We start from the raw sequence: 21,275 nt of genomic DNA, 5'->3' as shown, positions 1-21,275 counted from the left end.
TAATTCCTTTAGAAATACAATCATGCCCCCAATGAATAGGGAGAAAAAGAGATAGGCAGCTTTATACAGCTTGGGAGGAAACATTAAAGGTGGACACACGCACCCTCTCTCTTCCAGGTGGTGGGAGCAACTGTGAATGATCCAGGGTGATAGAGGAGGCTGGTCCCCTAAATAAAGGGGCGCTGTTTTCTTCAAGGCCCCAGTGGAGTTTTCCTTCAGGATTTGGGGATTTTTTTGAAGGACCTAGCAGTTTCAGGTGTAGTTCTTATAATGCTGAAATTCCAGACTTCAACAAAACCAGAGTGAACTAGCAGATTTCCCGCCCCGAGAGAGGATCCGATTTTAGCTCGGCATAAATCTTGGCAATACATTTCTAAGCTTTAAAAAGCTTCTGAAGACACACTTTGCGCACTCGCTGGAGATGCGCGCAAGAAGGCAGGACAAGTGCGCAAACGCCGCCCCCGAGAGAGTGTGGGCTTGCGGCAACCGGCATGCGGGCGTCCCACAGTCCCGAGTCCCCCGAATGGAGGCGGGATCGCGAGCAGAGAGGTAGATGGCCCCTAGAAAGACTCCGAAGGTTCGAGTTCCCACGGAACCGCATATCTCTGGCAGTCTGGCTGGAAAGCGCTCTGAACCTCAGCCTATCTCGGCTTCTCCAAAACGGTTCGCACCGACTGGCGAGCCCTTCCCACCTCCTCCCAGTGCCCAGTACCAGCTTGGCTGTTTAAAATGGCCTTGTACAGGGAGACCAGGCTAGACGCCCACCAGGGAAGGGTGGTGAGGGTGGAAGAGGTTGGTGGGAGGGGAGAAAAGGCGGGCAGACCTGCCTTTAGTCCCTGTGCAAACCTGGGAGCGGGGAAGGGAAGAGACTCCTCACACACCTCCACGCCACCCAGGACTCCGCTGTGGCCTGCAAGCCCAGAGGCGTGGAGGCAGAGGCTGCCAGGTCCCCAGGCGGCGAACGCGAGGCCAAATTGGGTGCTGGCAGAGAGCCCAGAGCCGCGCGCGTCTGGGCGACACGCTGCTTATGGATGGCTCCTGCGCTCACCAAGCTTCGCAGGGAACTAAACCAAGTCTCCATTGCTTGCGTGTGGGTGCTCATCTGGAGAGCTCAGATGGAGTTCTTCATGGGTCGAGGAGTCAAGCTACCCAGGACGCAGGGGGAGGGGGTCCCTAAACCTTACAGCCTATCCCTGCTTCCCGGAGAATCAGCCTGCCAAGGAAAAGAAATAGATATTTTGAAGGTGTTTTCTAAACACTATCTCAGGAAAGTTATTTTCCAGACAACCGAAATCAGACAGCCTCCCCTCTGGTTTCTCCGTAGCTGCCAGAGCCAGCGCGGGGTGCACTCTGGCTGGTGCGCGGGCTGGAGCACCGCCCGGAGCTCAGCGTTGGCATGTCGCCCCCACACTTGCCCAACTCCCACAGCCAGAGGCAGACGCCTCTGCAGAGTGTCGCAGCGCTCCAGGCTGCCCTCCCTGGAAGTTGAGTGTCAATCACCGCAGCAAGCTCTGTCGAAAACCCTTCCTTTTCCCCCTTGGGTCCAGCTACAGACCCCAGCTGGCGCAATCATTCTGATGACACCTAGCGCCCCCTGATGGAGTGCGTGGGGCGCCGGGCTTGCAGACTCCCACAGCAGGTAGCTGCAAAAGGCGTGGTGGCTGCGACGCTGGAGTGAGACAGTTGCTAACAGCTGGTGCAGCTGCCGCGCTGCGCACGGGGACTGGTGAGTACACAGCCCAGGTACTGCCCCTTCCCAGTGACGTCTCTGCAGCGGGCTATAAAATCCTCGCGCGCAGTCTGCCGAGATTCTGCTAACTCCCAAGCACAACAGGACCCGAGCCAAGAGGCGCCTGCGAAGCTGCAAGGGGTGGTGGCGGAGGCGGCAGAGGCGGCGGCGGCAGCCGCAGCAAAAGCAAAGGAAAAATTTCCAGCTGGACACCGAGCTCCAGGATATCGGCCACAGACTCAGAACTTTTATGGGTTACAGTGTGACGAGCACACCCTGTGCCCCAAGTGCTCCTGAAGCATAGAGCTTTGCTTCCCCGCTTCAGGGAGGGGGAATAGGAGTTGTAAGCAGCAGCAGGTGCCTAAAGGCAGGGGTCTCCCGCTTCCTGGAGCCGCGACCCACGGAATTTCTTTTCCATTTCCATTCCAACGCGGAAGATAGACTGCCTCCAGATTTCTGAACTGAAATGCTTCCTGAAGCTTGAAAGTGGAGGAATTCAGTGCCACCAGGGGCATTCATCTTCAGAGGGCCAAGTCTCTTGCTTGCAAGGAAGAGTTTTGCCAGGAAGAGCCTGCAACCCTCCCGGCTTGCTCAGGCAGGACCCTGACCCCAGGCGCCAGCCTCGGACCCTGCGAAGTGGGTGCCTGTACAGAGGGATGGATAACGTCCTCTCGGTTGACTCAGACCTCTCCCCAAACATCTCCACCAACACCTCAGAGCCCAACCAGTTCCTGCAGCCGGCCTGGCAAATTGTCCTTTGGGCAGCTGCCTACACCGTCATCGTGGTGACCTCCGTTGTGGGCAACGTGGTGGTGATGTGGATCATCTTGGCCCACAAGAGAATGAGGACAGTCACCAATTATTTCTTGGTGAACCTGGCCTTCGCGGAGGCCTCCATGGCCGCGTTCAACACTGTGGTGAACTTCACCTACGCTATCCACAACGAGTGGTACTACGGCCTGTTCTACTGCAAGTTCCACAACTTCTTCCCCATAGCTGCGGTCTTTGCCAGTATCTACTCCATGACAGCCGTGGCCTTGGATAGGTGAGCTTGCCCTTTGTGGAAAGGGGAGAAAGTGTCCACAGAGGACGATGGCCTTGCTATGGGGCTGTCCGGTTGCGCTGTGGCTGGTTCAAGGTGGAGGGTGATCACCTGTACTCTGGGATTTTTACTGTCAGCCAGTTGTTGATGGAGGGACTTTGTCTTATCTCACCATTTTCTTCTCTATTTCCTCTTTCCTTGTTTCCTTCTTTCACCCATTACCAGTCTCTCCTCCTTTCTTCACAAAACTCCCTTTTTCCTTCCTTTAACCCTCTTTTCTTCATCCCTTTGCCACTCATCTCCCCAACACTCTCAAGTTCTGCTTTGCTTCTTTCCAGATATTACTTTTCTCCTTTGCCCCGAAAGCCTGAAGGGGATGGATACGCAGGGCTTGGCCAAGGTGTGGGTTCCTGCCAGGGACTTTATAAACCTTTGCAGTCCTGCTTCTGTCGGGCAGCTTCATGGTCTTCCAGTTTTAAGTATGCCTGGCCAGAATTTCTCATTTGTCCCTTTTTCCTGAAGATTCAGAACTTGCTGCTCCCACCTCAACTTTCCAATGTTATTTGGATGTGAAGAGCATTTTAGTAGAATCAGAAATACTCGGAATTCTAATTCCGTTTCCTCCACGTTGCTAGGAGTTCTCATTCAGAAATGAGAGGCAGCTAGGCTATTCTTAAAGCACTCCTCAGATAGGGAGCTGACCCCGGCGTTTCTAAATCTCTCCTGTAATGCGAGGTCAATGTTTTCAGCCTGTCTGTCTCCTCAGAAAAACGTGCTTGGCAAAGGCAATTGAGAAGTCTTTCTTTCCTGCAACCAACAGGTTAGATAGAGTCTCAGAAGCTGATTGGAAGTGAAAAGGCTAGCATTTTCCAACACAGGGACTAGCACTGTGCAAGGAATGGCCCCTCCGGAGGCGGGCGAGAAATTGATCGAGCACAGCTCTATTTGTGTTGACATTTTTGTGGGGGTCTTAGGTAGCTCCCGCCTATAGCTATGTGTGCATCCGTGTTCAATGTTTACAGGGAATGTGGAGGTGTCTTTCAAACACCCGCTACTGTGATTTTAAAGGGAGTTGTTTTGATGGCCTTGGTGAGACAAGTGAATGTGAGAAACCCAAAGAAGGAGCTAGGAGAAAAACTTCAAAAATAAAAAATCCCAAACTATGAAATCCTTTTGTGTAAAGATTGCTTACGATGGGCAATCAGTTTGGAGTCTTTTTCTGTTTCTATAGTGAATAAACACCTCTGAGATCAGAGAAGGCTGTTTCCTTTGCAGCGGCATCCAAATGCCGATTTCTAACTTCCACACACACCCCTTGATGCAGCTCTATGTTGTGTGTAAGACAGGTTGTGGAGAATCAATTATCTTTTAAATGTGGAAGGCACACCAATTACTCAAAGTGGTAGTAAAATGAATTCTTTTGTGAATGTATCTTTTATGCTACTCTGGTGTTCAAATATTCAGTTTGCTGAAAGTGAGGTACACTTGTAAATCTTTCTGCACTGATTTGCTCTTCCCTCACAACAGCCTCCTTAAACTAAAAAAAAAAACCCATAGCATCGTATATAACTGCATATAAGTGCAATGAAAACTGGTACCTTACACACGCTTTCTGAGAATTAGAGGGAAGTTGGTATTTTTACCGTGTTGGGACTTTGTGAGAGCTCAGACCTGTCAATCAGCATAAGCACCAGTGGACAGCTCTTCTGCTTTGACTGCCACAGAAATGGCATGTTCCACAGCCCTGCTCTTTCCCTTAGAAGGTTATGGGCAGGAGTCAGGGTCAAAGTCCTCACAGCGGCTTGGGCAGGGTGATACCTTGACTCTGGCATCTCAAATTCGTTTTTTTCTAGGTGAATCACAGACAGGACCCTGACCCTGTGTGATCCCCATTCAGTAAGGTCAGAGGATCTCTGGTGCCAAAGCTCAGGGAAATGACAGCATGGAGGAATGTCTCCATGTCCCTAATGTGCAGATACTGCCCAGGGAGATTACCAATGATGTGCTCAAGGTTAGAGTTCCAGGTAGAGTTAGGGATGAGGTGTCAGGGCTGTGTCTCCAAGTCCCCCCAGTGTTTCTTCTATTTTTCTTTGTTCACCTCTTGAGCACACAGCAAATTAATCCCTCAGACCCTCTGAAGAATGTAGTTCCCCTGCTTTTGTGGTCATCCATTCCCTGCCCAGAATGTTTTAGAAAGGAAGGGGACTGAAGCTCTCTCCATAGGAATGATCTCTCCCTTCTCCAGCATGGCAATGCAGGCTGTGAGAAATTGTGAAGCTACGTTGTATATGTTCTTTGAATCTTTCACAGGTAGTCTTTGAATCAAGTCTGGAAAAATAAAAGCAACATGTTTTTTCTGACTATAAAATTAAACCTTGTTCGCTGCAGAAAACTGGAGGAGTATGAAGAGCACAGACACAGATCAACCATTACTTCCTTAAGCAAAACTAACACTCGTTAACATTTCAATTTCTCTCTTATGATGATTACACTACATAACTGAGGTCAGATTCTATATAATACTGTAGCTTACTTTTTTTCTGTTGATATTAATGGAAAATATTAATAACATTTCCCCATATTATTAAAAAGTGCTCAGTAACATAATTTCAATGACTCCCTGTTATTCCATTATATGAATGCACTATCATTACTTTAAGCATCCCTCTACTATTGAGTATTTAGGTGATTTCTAGATTTTATTGCTATTATGATTAATGCACACCTATACATTTGTGCATGATAATATTGTTTTGTTTTCTTGATTATTTTCTTAGGATAGATTCTCAGAAGTGGAATCACTGGGTCAGATAAAGTGAATTTTTTAAAAATTTTTCTCCTAATTTTAAAGGATTATAAATTCTCAGCAAAGTAAGGAACACGTCTGTTCTCTCTTGTTTACTTTATCTCCTCAGCACAAAGCAGAGTACTTGGCACCTCACAGTCATTGCATGTTTATTGAATAAGTGAATGAATGAATCAAATAATACAGGTTTCTAGAAGAACATTTAAAAAGTGCATAAAATAATTTTTAAAATGTAAAAGTGATCTGCAATCCCACTCTGACAGATAACCAGTCAAAATTCTGGAAGGCTAGATTGCACTTACTTTTTCTGTATTGTTTATGCCACGGCCACTCACACTTGTAAGGATCAATTTGGGGCCATAATAAAAACAGTTTCAATAGCTGCTCTTTTGGTTTTTTTCTTTTCTTCCTTAACAACATATTCTGGGTATTTTTCATGTTGTGAAATTGTTTTAAAAATTGGATTTTTAATGGATGCATTATATTGCATGGTTATCATCATGTATTTAACTATTCCTCTATTTTTGGAGGTAAATTGTTTCCATTTGTAATGATTACAAGTAACTTTGAAATGAATATCTTGGACATAAATCTTTGAGAACATTCCTTGTTCTTTCCTTAGAAGAATCTCGTGAAGTGGAATTGCTGGGTCAAACTGTCTTGATAAATTTTGCCAAATTCCTTCTAGAACCAAAACATGTGCACAGAAAAAAAAACACATTAGCGGCAGATTTTAGTATTAATTTAAAACTTTTTTACAATATTTTTATAGAATGGAAAAAGAGAGAAAGAGAGAGAGAGAGACCCCTTGAGAAGAACACATATTTATTGAAGGCAATGGTTATTTAGAATAAAAAAAAAGTTGCAGAGACAAATACACAAAATAAGATTAGGTCTACCTCTAATTAAACTCTAACATTTGGGATTTTACTTTTTGAAACTCTGTAATTCTCCCACTTAAAATTAAATTTAACTTTTCTTCTTATTGTAAAAACCAAAAGGTGTGTGTGATGTTTCATGAAATTAGAAGTCAGAGTACACTGAGAGGTGACATTTTGCAGGGGCTGGCGGTAGTAGCCAGTTTCAGTATTGTGGGGCAGCACCTAAGGAAAGAGGAGGGGGACCAATCCCTAAGCCCCTTAAGAGGAAGTATAGGGACTAAGGGTAATCTGACTTGGCACCAAGAATGCAGCAATAAGGGGCTCAGAAAAGCACCAGCCTGGTAACTCTGCTTCTCTATCTGGTAGGGGCAAGTATAATTTCAATGGGATGAAAGGGGAAGTCAACTCATTACTCAGACTGATTCTGGATATGTTGTGTTTCAGTGAAAGCAAACAACCAAATGATGACAGTTTCTAGACAATATGAAATGTGGTCAGAAAACATCCAAATGATGACAGTTTCTGGACAATATGAAATGTGGTCAGGACCAAAAATATAGTTGCTCATATAGAGGTAATGGTGAAGACAAAAGAAGGAATGAATTCTCTGAGAGAGTTAAAGGGAAACCAAGAGCAAAGAATGCATAAATAACTAACACTCTGTCCACTGGTCCCAGGTGTTCATCCCACTCTGCCCCAGTCATACTCAGCTACAAGTTTAAGCAGCCTGATGCATTCTGTCCTTGAACCTCACCTGTTGACTAGACTTGGATCCCATTGTATCCCATTGTATAACTCATTGTATAACAGTAACTTAGTTACTGTTACTAAGTACAGTCTGTATAACTCGGAGACTGTACTTAGATTCTAGGATCCTTTGCACTAATTTGGATGGGACTTACAACCCATGACCAAACACCCCTGAGAATGGTCATTCCCTGGAAGCTTGTCCACCACAACTATTGTCTTCTCAAATCAGAAACCTCGAATGTCCAGGTTGACGGGAATATAACTCAAGTTTGTTTCACCTTGGGTGGCTCATTTAGGCTGCAGGCCTTTTCCTGGAGAGGTCCAATGCCCCCACTCCCTGGAGCTGCCCCGCTGCACTTGCCACATCCTCTCTATTCATAGGAGTTCCCAGTGTCCTGAATGCTCAAGGCCCTACTTCTTTTTTTTAAACTGTCAGAAACAAAAGTTCACTTGTAGGGAAATGAAGAGTAATTCTCAATATGAAATCACATTCTAGGTACACAAGACTTTTTAACTATTATTATTATTATTATTATTATTGAATTAGCAAATGATAGAATGAGGTAGAAACACACACTGTTAAACTTGGACAAAGATCTTCAGTCTATCAAAGGATAATGCTACCAGGTAAGGTGATATTTCCTAACTCTGGGCGGCACGACTTTCTGCAGGGAGCTTGTGCCACACATTGGGGCAAAGAAGATGAATTGAGAAATAACTACAATATAAGGTGTCCGGCAATACTTTTTATATGGGTTGTACTGACAAATTCTACAGGAAAGGAGAGAGGAAGTCATGTTCAGCAGTGATGATCAAGGAAGAACTCCAAAGATGGCAATCGAGTCGGGCCTTGAAGATTAGATAAGATATTTAGAGAGGATAATAAAGAGGTAAAATGTCGCAAAGTGTTTGGGGAGGGAGACGGGCTGGTTCAATTGTAGTAAACTCACAAGTGAATTAGGGAATGAATGGAGGAGTTGGTGGGAAGAAAATGAGTACAGTTTTTGTTGGATTTAATGTGTAAATGTAACAATTAGTTGGAAATGCCCAACAAGCGACTTGAGAGGTAGGGCTATAGAATAAGAAGCCAGGAATCAAAACATAGATTTAGGAGCTTTCCAAACAGAAGGGCTATTGGAGTTTGGAAAGCAGAGAATATCATTTTCATCTACATACATGTTTCCAGACAAGAGGCTAATGATTCCCAGGAATGTCCTAGCAGAAACAGATAAAGCAGAAAGAAGAAACAGATAAAGATGTAGTGGAGAAATCAGGATCTGTGGAGTGACAAATGTTGAGAGAGTTGACTTGCGGTTGGTTATATTTATTAGCATCATTAGGACCCAAGGATGATGAGACTGGATTTGGCAATTAAAGAACATTGATGACCCGTGAGAGATAGTGTCAGCAAAGTATAGAAAGGTGGGATAAAATTAGGTAGCAATGAGGGGAATGGCTCTTGCTCATCTATCCATCTATCCATCCCTCTGATTATTACTGAGCACTTACTATGTGCCAGATGCTGAGGCTGTAAAACACTGCCTTTGCCTTGTGCTCTCAGTCTTTAGGGATTGACAGTCATGAACATCATTATAACCCAGTGCAATTAATGCCTTGCTGTGGGAGCTTGGAGACAGAGCAGAGAAGTACTTTGGGAATGTAGGAAAAACTTACTGGTAAAATAAAGAAAAGGGGGACGAGATGGAGGAAGAGGAGGAGAAGGAGGAGGGGGGAAAAAGAAACAGCAAAGTATAGAGAAAACAATGTGGAATGTGGGTTGTTGTTGTGTTTTTTGTTTTTGTTTTTTTTAATTAACTCCAAGAACACTGGATTGGGAATTCTCATAATGATTTGTTCGTGTTTGTGACTTGAAAACTAGACAGAAGATTTCGTGTTAATAAGATTGATAATGATGCCTTATATCTTTGCATGCTCGCCAATCCACTGTCTCACCTAATCCTCAATACCAACAGGGATTCTGTTTCTACCTTGGAAAGATTATAGACAATTTCTTTTAGCATTGACCTCCCACTCTCTACTCCCCCGGAGCTTGGAGACCTGTGCAATTTGCTTTCGTGTGCCTTAGACAGCTGCCTACATATCCTGCTCCAAGTGGCTTTTGGCTGCTATGTCATCTAAGGAAAGCTGTCATGGAAAGCAGAAAAGCAATGCAAGGGACCTACTGTGCAGAGAAGATGTTAGAAACCCTTTTGACAATTTTCTACTCAAAGAAAAATTCAACCCAACGAACACAACGTGGACAGGGCCATTGTAAGAGTGTCAAATTCTACTTAAATATTTTTCTCAATATGTCTCACTTGTTAAAATCACTCAGTTTTGAGTCATTACCAAAGTATTATTTTTGTTGAACTGAAATCTGCCTCTGATTTTGGGCTGCTCCTCCTAATATAAATACTTCTGTGTGGTAGTCTTCCTGATACATCCCTCCTAAAGTTTCTCTATCCCTGGTTAACTGTCCCTGGTTCCTTCATCTTTCCATCCTTGTTTGTCTCTACTAGCTATTCTCATTTGTTAATGGTCCTCTCAGCTGAGAGGTTAACTAATGCCCGGGACTGAGTATTACCCTAATATTATTGCTTTGTCTCGCTCAACCTACTGTAGGGTTGGCAACCTACCTGGTGACTTTGTTGTCCTTTTAGAATCAGCTCAAGTGCCACCTCCACTAAGAAGCTAACCTTAACCTGCAAGTCTAGATAAGATGTCTTCTTATCTATTCCCATGTCATTTACCAATGACATTGTAATGGTCTGTAATGTGTTGGTTTCTCCTACACCTCCCTGCCCACTAGGTTGCAAGCAATGAAAACAGGAAAACTTTATTTGGTTTCCTGTTCCCAGAAGCTATCCAGTTGCCTAACACAGAGTAGGTACTCATTTCAATGTGTGCACAGTGGTTGAATTGATGTACCTCTCTCCTGCACGCATCAACCCAAGTCTGAAAACCAGAACCAGAGAATCAGGCAGACTGAAGAACACGCCTGTGATACTATGCCCTGAAGCCAAAGAAAATCGGGCCAAATTTATGCCTACCCTGGAGTTCTGCTACAATGTAGAACACTTTTAGTTCAGAACCCCTGTTTTAGAAAAAGTGCATGTTCTAATTCACACTTGCCTATTCCACCCTCCACTTGACTGGCCCCATTGGATTCCTGATCCACATCCTTCCCGGAATAGGTGTGACACCCTAGGGGGACACTCCTAATTGGGGAGGGGTTTATCATTCCCACGTTACTGCAGTCTATCCAGGCTACAGAAGCTGAGACATTTCATAGACCCTTTTCTGGCCCCACTGTTGTCACACCCTGGCTTTTTCTCCAACACCCCTGCTAACCACAGGAAGTGAACTCTCTGCTTTACTTGTCCTTCCTGAGGTAGGACTAACAGAAGCCTACCCATAACCCATCCCTCCAAGTCCTGTACCCACAATAATGATCTGAACACCTAGTTCATGCCATATTAAAACATTACAGACCCAGGAAAATCCTGGCAGAGTGGTTTGAGAACGTCATGGACCTGGAGGACAGACTGGGGACTGGCTTACACTGCCCAAACCTCTCCTCTTGCCATCTTTAAGCTGTGATTCCACCCCTTCGAAGGGGAAATATGACGTGCTATGGGTAAGGAACCCCGGGGATGAATAGATGACTTAATGATGTCCTCAAGACATAAATCTCAGCATGAGAAGTAATGCAGCATGTGAACTGCTCTAGGAAATCTGTCCAGGCAGCCCTGAGCCTTGTTCCTCGCCCTTCTCATAAAATTCTTCACTTGATCTACTTTCCAGTTCAGCTCTATCACTATATTTAATACTTGGGATTCTCCACAGAGTGCCTTTCATGTCATGTGTAAGAGTGCCCTTGAATAACCTCACATCAAGCCTTTGACAATGGTGTTCATTGTAGGAAAGAGCATGGGCAGTGGGTTCCAGCAATGCTTCTATCACTTACTAGCTGTGTGAACATAGGTGAGATAACCTCTCTGGGCCTCAGTTTTTCCATTGGATAGGATTACAGGGATATAATAAAACTTGTCATGTAGGGTATTGTTTGGAGGAGAGACGGAAATGGAAAGAGATGGAAAGTTCCTGATTCATTACTTGACATCCAGTAAAAGCCCAATTAAGAGCAATATTATGTTCTCTAATAAACCTTCACATACCATTATATCCATTATTTATGTCCATCCCTGTCTCAGGATCCTCTTAGATTTCAGTATGACAGAAACAGGGTAAGACATTTATATCCTTCCCCACTAAGATTATGGTTTAAAGTCCTCCTAAGTGGGTCAGCAAACAGGCTAAATGCTGCCCAGCATCCTTCCCTTTTGTTTAGATGCACACGCCCTTACCAGAAGATCATAATGTGGATATATCATGGTCCAGAAAATTCAAATCACTTTCTCTTATACCATCTCCAAAGCCAAACATTATTTAATTCTCACTGGAGGATATTTTTTCCATTCACTTTTAGAGAGAGTGGGAAGGAGGGAGGGAGAGAGAGAGAGAGAGAGAGAGAGAGAGAGAGAGAGAAACATAGATGTGAGAGAAACACATCTATTGGTTGTAACCCAAATAATGTGCCCTTGACCAGGAATCTAACCCCATAGGCCGACATTCTAACCACTGAGCCAAACCGGCCAGGACCATCATTTGCATGCTTAATGTTGGAAGGAGAACTTGACCATAGCAGAAACTTTTACAGCTGCATGTGTTTTAGTTGATATTCAGTTTGTTAAAATTGTTTCTTTCACCTTTGAACACATCTTATAAATCTTGGACGTTCTCTTATAAATCTAGTTTGTGTGTGTTAAACTGTTAAACATTCACCTTTCCTTATCCTTTGACTGATGCCCAGTTAGCTCTTAACATGAGATGGAGTCCTTTCTTCTAAATATTTTAATATTTTCAGACTTAATCAATCAAATGATTTTACATATTTCCAATTAGTCACAAATTTTTATAAACTTAACAAATCAAATAATCTAAAAAATGTAAACAGTGCCTATAAACTTGATTAATTCAATTCTCCTAAATATTTTAAATTATAATCATAAATGTAATACATCTGGGTTTTTGGGGGTTTTTTTTTTTAAACTTTAAATGCCTAACAGGATGACTTATAAATAGGAGAAACAAGTTTTCCTCAGGACTTACATAGTTCTGGTGACTCTAATAAATTAAAAACTCTAAATTTAGCCTATGAGTTCTCTTAAAGCATTTCAACCTTCTAAGAACTAAACTTACAAGTTCAGTAAATGAGGTTCTCATGAGCATCTAAACATTGATTACAAAATTAAAATTAATTAAATTCTCCTAAATTTTTTGATTCAAATTACAAATACAGTAAATCAAATTTCCTAATGTATCAGATTCTCATTTCCAACATATTAAAAACAAATCACACACAAAGTAACATATATCCATCAAAATTCATTGAGGTGACTTCAGTTAATAAAATTATGTAGGTTTCAGGGGTACAATTCTATAATACATCATCTGTATATGGTGCATGGTATTGTGTGTTCACCACCCCAAGTCAAGACTCTTTTCGTGACTATACACACATTTCCTACATAGAAGTACCATCTCTTAATTGTCATTTACTTTAAAAAAAAAAAATTTTTTTTCTTTATTGATTTTAGAGAGAGAGGAAGTAAAAAGGAGAGAGAGATAGAAACATCAATGAGAGAGAACATTGATTGGCCACCTTCTTAATGCTCCCCACTGGGGATTGGGCCTACAGTCTGGGCATGTGTCTTGACCGGGAATCAAACCAGTGACCTCTTGGTGTATGGGTCGATGCTCATCCACTGAGCCACACAGGCCAGACCATTGTCTATTTACTTTTTAAAAAATCCCTTCCCAGGGTTACAAAGTTACATAAGCAGAGGTGGCCGATCTGTCTCTGTAAGGGGCCCCCTGGTTCTATAATCAGGGTTGACTGGGAGATCTGAACTGGGTGTGCCTTTCAGGGGTCTTGCCCAGAGCTGTGGCCCAATGCCCAGTGGTAGAACTCTGCTTGCCCAGTGTCCACAGGACCCACCCACACCTTGCCATCGGAATCGAGTCTTCCCAATGTGCTCTGTATGCATCTCCTTGGCTTCCTTCACAGTTTACCATGTCTCACTTCTCATCTTAACATTTTATCATTTGAATCACATAGATGGAATCATGCAGAGCCTCACCCCACCCCTACTTCCTCTCTAACTGTTTTACTGCCTGAATAAAATTAGCTACACACCATAGCCTCTTACATTTTACTTTCTTACGAACCTCCATGTCAGGCTTGATCATGGACATGGATAAAATGATCCCCCCAAATCACCATCTCTTCTGGGTCCTTCAGACTCAAAGTCTTTTCTGAGACTTTAAAGTCAAGAACACATGTACAAGAATTTTTCTGGGTATATCCTGTTTCTTCACATTAATCATCAAAAATGGAGAGGTAGTACCTGTTGGTTTGGATCTCAGCATGTTTTAGATATGTGCCAAGAGACATATGTGCCTCTTACGTAGAAGGTCTACACAGCAGCTTCCATCCCCTTGGTGTGACGTCTTCAGTGGCCAGGACTTTCTCTTGGAGCATGGAGCCTACCTGGCACCCTTGAGTCTTCCCACTGGGTCATGAGATGTTCTTTCTTCAGATCAGCTGGGTTTCCCCTAAAAGGACAGAGTCTCATGGCTTTTTCATAGCTCTAGGAGCGCTAAGTCCCTTACCTTCCCTCCCTGGTCAGTGGATTGCAGATAATACAAAACAAGTGATGCTTTGTTCTAACAGCTCAACCCAGTGCCCTAAGCCGCATGAGAACTGGTGAGCGGCTGCCTTCACCAATCACACGGCAGCCTGGAACCACGCAGGGTGGGCGATGAACAGTCACACTATCTACCCCTCTGCTCTCTCTATCAGAAAATATAATTGACCCTGATCTTTCAAATTTTCATGTGCACATTTAGTGGCATGTGGGGAGATTAGGAGCATAAGCTTAAATAGCCACCTTGTGTGATTTATTCATTAATTTTATTTTCCTGTGGAGAAAGGTCCTCTTGAATAATTAATATACTTTCCTAAGAGGATTTGTCTGATTCTGAAAATGTTTAAATGAAAGAAAATCCTGCAAACAGATGAAATACCCTCCTAAATAGTCCCAGGGAGCTAGAGGGGCTTAAAAGTGCCCTCTCTGTAATTCATGACAGGAACGAAAATGGAAATAGCCGTGAGGGTGAAATACAACTAGTTTGCTCAACAATTTAACTGGCTTCTTCAAAAAAGGAGTTGGATGATAACCTAGAAAACCTTGTGGCTGAATCCTCAGTGGGGGTGTCATTTAAATTTGTTCTCAAAGATGACCAGTTCCTTTCTCTTCCCAGCTGGGATGATGGGGGCCTGGAAGTATGTTGAAGACTCAGCTAGACTATGAGCCAAACCACAGCCAGCAGGTGTCTTCAGTGGCCCCGTTAAGGCAATGCTGGCCTAAAACTCTACAAAATGCAAAATGCAAAATGCAAAAAACAACTCATAGATAGACAACAGTATGGTGATTGATTACCAGAGAAGAAGGGAGGTGGGGGGAGATAGAAGAGGGTAATGGGGGAGTTAAATGGTGATAGAAGGAGACTTGACTTGGGGTGATGAATACACAGTACAATATACAGGTGGTGTATAATAGAATTGTACACGTGAAACTTATATAATTTTATTAACCAATATCACCCCAATAATTTCAGTAAAAAAGAGTGCCTTTTAATAACCTCGTGTCTAGCCTTTGACAATGGAGTTCAGGGTAAGAAAGAGCATGGGTAGTGGGTTCCAGCAATGGTTCTATCACTTACTAGCTGTGTGAACACAGGCAAGATACTTAACCTCTCTGGGCCTCAGTTTTCCCACCAGATAATAGAGATATAATAAAACCTGTCCTGTAGGGTATTGTTTGAAGGAAACAGAAAGAAATGGCAAATTTCTGATTCATTACTTGACATCCAGTAAAAGCTCAATTAAGAGTAATATTATGATTGCTAATAAACCCTGACTCACCATTATATCCATTATTCACATCCATCCTTGTCTCAGCTTCCCCTTGGATTCAGCATGACAGCAACAGGGTAAAACATTTATATTCTTCCCCCCAAGATTGTGGTTTAAAGTCCTCCTAAGTAGGTCAGAAGTCTCTGTGCTAAATGCTGCCCAGCATCCTTCCCCTTGGTGTAGATGCACATGCGCTAACGAGGAGGATATACCATGATGTGGATATACCATGGTCCAGAAAATTCAAATCACTTTCTCTTATACCATTTCCAAAGCCACACATTCACTTTCTACATCCTGCATGGTGGGCAGGGGTGGGGAGGGTGGCGGGGCAGATGTACTATCTTCTTCCCTTTCTGGCCATTTCCCTCCAGTAATACTCGAACCAGCTCAAGCCTGCATGAAGGTCCTCCCCAATCATGCCTCACAAATGCATGGTCTCAACGTGATGCTCAGTACTCTTGGTGGCCCAGCCCAATTCGGTAAATTAAGTTGAACCAAGAAGAGAGTCACTGATGGAAATCACACTAAGGTGGTGGGAATAATCTCATTTGTGTTTTAAAATAGAAATGTGTCCATTCTAGTTACCTACTCCTTGAGCAGGAGTTTAGAGAATCAAGACAAACTTAGCCCAGGGTCCTGGGATTTAGGTATGGCAGAAGTGTCCAGAGTTTGACTTTTACAACCTGGCCCCAGGTATGTATGTACCATGGAGACTGCTGGGAAACATGAGAAGCTGTCCTCAGGGGCCCAGATTGCTGCTGAAAGACCTTCTTCTGGCATAATTAGAAATGTCTCAGCCCCGAAGAGCCTGTGAAATCTGCATTTGTGTCTGAGCAATGAAAGAAGCTTGAATTTGCTAATGCTCTTCATACTTCTTTGTAAGTCACGAATTCTCTGACAAATATGTATTATTTGTATAGGTTGGAAGGGTACTGTCATCAGAAAGGACTGTGGGTCACAGTCCCAGCCCGTCCTAAGGGTCTGGTAGGTTGCAGTGCAGTTCTGTTTAGATGACCCCAGCTGATTCTGCGTGCCTTCAGCATCTTTGTCAATGGATTTGTGCTGTTTGCAGATCCTAGGGCCAGGTTACAAAAGCTGGGCTTTCTGCCAGGGTCTTTCTGGACCCACACTTCATTGAGAAGCTTGCGTGTCTTTTTCTTTGTTCAAGACTTTCCTTTCTCCCTTTCTTTCTACACTGGAATCAAAAATTCTGGGCTCCCTTTTCTCCCTACTCTCCTCAGAATTTTGAAAATAGTACAGCTTCAATAAATGTCACTGACAAAAAATTGGAGTTGGAGCAGAGAAAACCCAAAAGCTGTTGTGTATAAAACAATTGAAGAATACATTTACACATATTAAAAATGTAAAGTACTATGATTCTGATTAAGAAGATGAGTCCAGATGGATCCTGAAAAGATTCTTTAAGGCTCTTTATTTAGATATGAACTAAAGCTACTGTGTAAAAACATTGAATCTATTTGACATTTAGCACTGGGTAAATTTAAGGTGTATCTAAGCTACTTTCTTAAGAAAAACACCTTACCATCGATATTATCTGCACAACTGCAAATTCCCTGCAGATAATTATTAATGTACATATTTTTAAAACTATAAAGTCGTTTTCATTAAGGAGAATTAAGATCTTTAAAAAAAAATTGTACGATGAAAAAAAAGTAAAATCATCTTCATCTCACTGCACAAACACCACTACTATCAATTCTTATTTTTCTGCAAACTATCACTTTTTTTTAATTTTATTTATTTATTTTTGTTATAGATATTTCTCCTTTTCCCCCCACTGATTCCCCCCTCCCCGCCCTGTCCCCAGCTATGTTGTCCATGTCCATTGTTCATGCACATGCATATAAGTTCTGTGGTTATTCCCTCCCCCACCACTCCCTCTTTTGGGGATTGTCAGTCTGTACCCCACTTCCACGTCTCTGGAATGACCCAGTTCCTCAGACTGTTATTTCATTCTATTCCACAAATAAGTGAGATCATGCGATATTTGTCTATCTCTGCTTGGCTTGTTTCACTTAAGATAATACTCTCCAGGTCCCTCCATGTCATCTCAAAGGATAAGAAATCTTTCTTTCTTACAGCTGCATAGTACTCCATTGTGTAAATGTACCACAGCTTTTTTATCCATTTGTCTACTGATGGACATTTCGGCTGTTTTGAGATCTTAGTTATTATAAATAGTGCTGCTATGAACATGGAGGGACATATATTTTTTCTGATTGGTGTTTCAGGCTTCTTAGGGTATATAGAAGCAGGATCACTGGGTCAAATGGCAGTTTAATTTTTAATTTTTTGAGGTAACACCATATTGTTTTCCATAGTGGCTGCACCAGTCTGCATTCCCACCAGCAGTGTACTAGAGTCCCCTTTTCTCCACACCCTCGCCAACACTTGTTTGATAATTTGTCAATGGCAGCCTTTTGGACAGGTGTGAGGTGATACCTCACTGTTGTTTTAATTTGTATTTCTCTGATGATTAGTGATGTTGAGCATTTCTTCACATGTCTCTTAGCCATTTTTTGTATGTCCTGTTTGCAGAGGTGTCTATTTCGTTCCTCTGCACATTTTTTTTTAAATGGTTCCATTTTATTTTATTTTTTTCATCCTCAACTGAGGACTTTTTTTGTTTGTTTGGTATGTCCCCCTAGTGAAAACTGAACCCGGGACACTCTGGTCCGCAGGCCAACAATCCAACCGCTGAGCCAAACCGGCCAGGGCTCTCTGCCCATTTTTAAATTGGGTTCTTTGTCTTCCTTTTGTTGAACAGCATGAGCACTCTATATATATTGGAAATTAACCCTTTATTTGATGTATCATTGGCAATTATGCTCTCCCATACAGTGGGTTGCCTTTCCATTTTGGTGGTTGTTTCTACTGTGCAGAAGCTTTTGAGTTTGATGTAGTCCCATGTATTCATTTTCTCCTTTGCTTCTGTTGCCTTAGGTGATGTATCAGTAAAAATTCTGCTGCATATAATGTCTGAAATTTTGTTGCCTACATTTTCTTCTAGAATTTTTATGGATTCATGAGTCACACTTAAGTCTTTTATCCATTTTGAGTTAATTCTTGTGTAGGGTGTAAGTTGATGGTCTAGTTTCATTTTTTTTGCACGTAGCTGTCCAATTTTCCCAACACCATTTATTAAAGAGGCTGTCTTTACTCCACTGTATGCTCTTGCTAACTTTGTTAAATATTAATTGAGCATATTGTCTTGGGTCCATTTCTGAGTTTTCAGTTCTGTTCCACTGGTCTATCTGCCTGTTCTTGTGCCAGTACCAGGCTGTTTTGATTACAGTGGCTTTATAGTATAACCTGAAATCTGGTAATGTGATCCCTCCAACTTTGTTCTTCTTTTTCAAGATTTCTGTGGCTATTCAAGGTCTTTTTTGGTTCCATGTGAACTTTTGAAGTATTTGTTCTAGTTCTGTGAAGTATGTTGTTGGTGTTTTGATGGGGATTGCATTGAATCTATAGATTGCTTTGGGTCGTATGGACATTTTAATGATATTAATTCTTCCATTCCATGAACAAGGTATGTGCTTCCACTTTTTTATATCTTCCTATATTATTTTTTTCAATGTCCTGTAGTTTTCTGCAAATAGATCCTTTATTTATTTGGTTAAGTTTATTCCTAGGCATCTTAATTTTTTGCTGCAATGGTAAATGGGATTGTTTTTTTAGTTTCTCTTTCTCTGACTTCATCATTGGTGTATAAGAATGCAATCGATTTCTTGACGTTAATTTTGTATCCTGCTACTTTGCCAAATTTATTTATTTAGTATAGTAAATTTTTGATGGAGTTTTTAAGTTTTTCTACATATAGTATCAGGTCATCTGCAAATAATGATAGTTTCACTTTCTCCTTTCTAATTTGGATCCCTTTTATTTTTTCTTCCTGTCTGATTGCTGTGGCTAAGACTTCCAGTACTATGTTAAATAAGAGTGGTTAAAGTGGGCATCCTTGCCTTGTTCTTGTTCTTAAGGGAAATGCTTTTAGTTTTTGCCCATTGAGTATGATGTTGGCTGTAGGTCTTTCATATATGGCTTTTATTATGTCGATATATGATCCCTCCATTCCCACATTGCTGAGCGTTTTTATCAGAAATGGGTGCTGGATTTTTCAGCATCTATTGATATGATCATGTGGTTTTTATTCATTTTATTTATGTGGTGTATCACATTTATTGATTGGCGAATATTGTACCAGCCTTGCATCTCTGGGATGAATCCCACTTGGTCATAGTGAATAATTTTTCTTGATGTATTGCTGGATTCGATTTGCTAGTATTTAATTCAGGATTTTGGCATCTATGTTCATCAGGTATATTGATCTGTAGTTTTCTTTATTTGTAGTGTCTTTTTCTGGTTTTGGAATTAGAATTATGCTGGCCTCATAAAATGAGTTTGGGAGTCTTCCTGCTTCTTGAATTTTTGAAATAGTTTGAGGAGAATGGGTGTTAGTTCTTCCTTGAATGTTTGGTAAAATTCCCCCGTGGAGCCATCTGGGCCTGGCCTTTTGTTTGCTGGGAGAGTCTTAATTACATCTTCAATTTCTTTGTTGTTATTGGTTTGTTCAAGTTTTCTATCTCTTCCCATTCAGTGTGGGGAGGCTATGTGTTTCTAGAAATTTGTCCATTTCTCTTAGGTTGTCCAATTTTTTGCCATGTAATTGTTCATAATATTTGTTAACAATTCTTTGTATTTCTGTGGTGTCCTCTCTCATTTCTGATTTTGTGTATTTGGGTTCTCTCTCTTTGTTTCTTGGTGAGTATAGCTAAAGGCCCATCAATCTTGTTTATCTTTTTAAAGAACCAGCTCTTTGTTTCATTGATCCTTTGAATTGTTTTTTTTGGTCTCCTTGTCATTTATTTCTGCTCTGATCTTTACTATTTCCTTCCTCCTACTTGCTCTGGGTTTTTTTTGTTTGTTTGTTTGCTTTCTAGTTCTTTAAGTTGTGAGGTTAGATAGTCTATTAGAAATTTTTCTTGTTTCTTGAGTTAGGCCTCTAGTGCTATGAACTTCCCTCTCAGAACTGCTTTTGCTGCATTCCATAGATTTTGTGTTGTTGTGTGTTCATTTTCATTGGTTTCCAGGAAGTTTTTAATTTCTTCCTTGATTTCCATGGTATCCCATTCATTGTCAATAACAGCTATTTAGTCTCCATGTGTTCAAATGTCTCAGCCTGTTTCTCTTGCAATTGATTTCTAGTTGCATGCCATTGTGACCTGAGAGGCTGCTTGATATGATTTCAATCTTCTTGAACTTGTAGAGACTTAGTTTGTGCCCTAACAAGTGATATATCTTTGAGAATGTCCCATGTGCACTTGAGAAGAATGTGAATTCTGCAGTTTTGGGGTGTAATTCTCTGTAGATATCTATAAATCCATTTGATCTAGCGCTTCAATTAGAGTCTGTGTTTCCTTGTTAATTTTTTGTCTAGAAGATGTATCCAGTGATGTCATCGGGGTATTGATGTTTCCTACTATGATTGTATTGCTGTTGATTTCTCCTTTGAAGTCCTCCAAAAGGTTTTTAATATATATTGGTGCTCCCATATTGGGTGCATATATGTTTACCAAGGTTATATCTTCCTGTTGCATAGATCCTTTCAATGTTATGTAGTGGCCTTCGTTGTCTCTAGTTAAAGTCTTCATTTTGAAATTTACTTTATCAGATATGAGTATTGCTACCCCAGCTTTTTTTTCCTTTCCATTTTCTTGGATGATATTTTTCCATCCCTTCACTTTCAACCTATGTGAGTCTTCTGTTGTGAGGTGGTGTGAGTCATGCTTCCTTACCCAGTCAGCTACTCTGTGTCTTTTTATCGGAGCATTCAAACCATTCACATTTAAGGTGATAATTGATATGTACTTATTTATTGCCATTTTTGTTTAATGTGGTTCTATTTTTCTTCCTATTTCTTCTACTAATTACAGCAGTCCTTTTAGCGTATCTTGCAGTGCTGGTTTGGTGTTAACATATTCCCTTAGCCTTTTTTTGTC

General features: G+C 41.8%; 1 protein-coding gene across 1 annotated transcript in view; it reads left to right on the top strand.

The window, feature by feature from the left end:
• The first annotated feature begins 2,385 nt into the window (after positions 1-2,385).
• The window catches only part of TACR1 (tachykinin receptor 1), a 162,270-nt gene continuing 143,380 nt past the window's right edge, over positions 2,386-21,275 (top strand). The window contains exon 1 of the mRNA XM_036263131.1: positions 2,386-2,774. Within this exon, the coding sequence (XP_036119024.1) occupies positions 2,386-2,774 (389 nt within the window). The remainder of the gene's footprint in view (positions 2,775-21,275) is intronic.

The sequence above is a fragment of the Molossus molossus genome, unplaced genomic scaffold (assembly GCF_014108415.1).
Source record: "Molossus molossus isolate mMolMol1 unplaced genomic scaffold, mMolMol1.p scaffold_m16_p_15, whole genome shotgun sequence".
In the NCBI taxonomy this organism is placed as follows: domain Eukaryota; kingdom Metazoa; phylum Chordata; class Mammalia; order Chiroptera; family Molossidae; genus Molossus; species Molossus molossus.
This window is presented reverse-complemented; position numbering and strand designations above follow the sequence as displayed.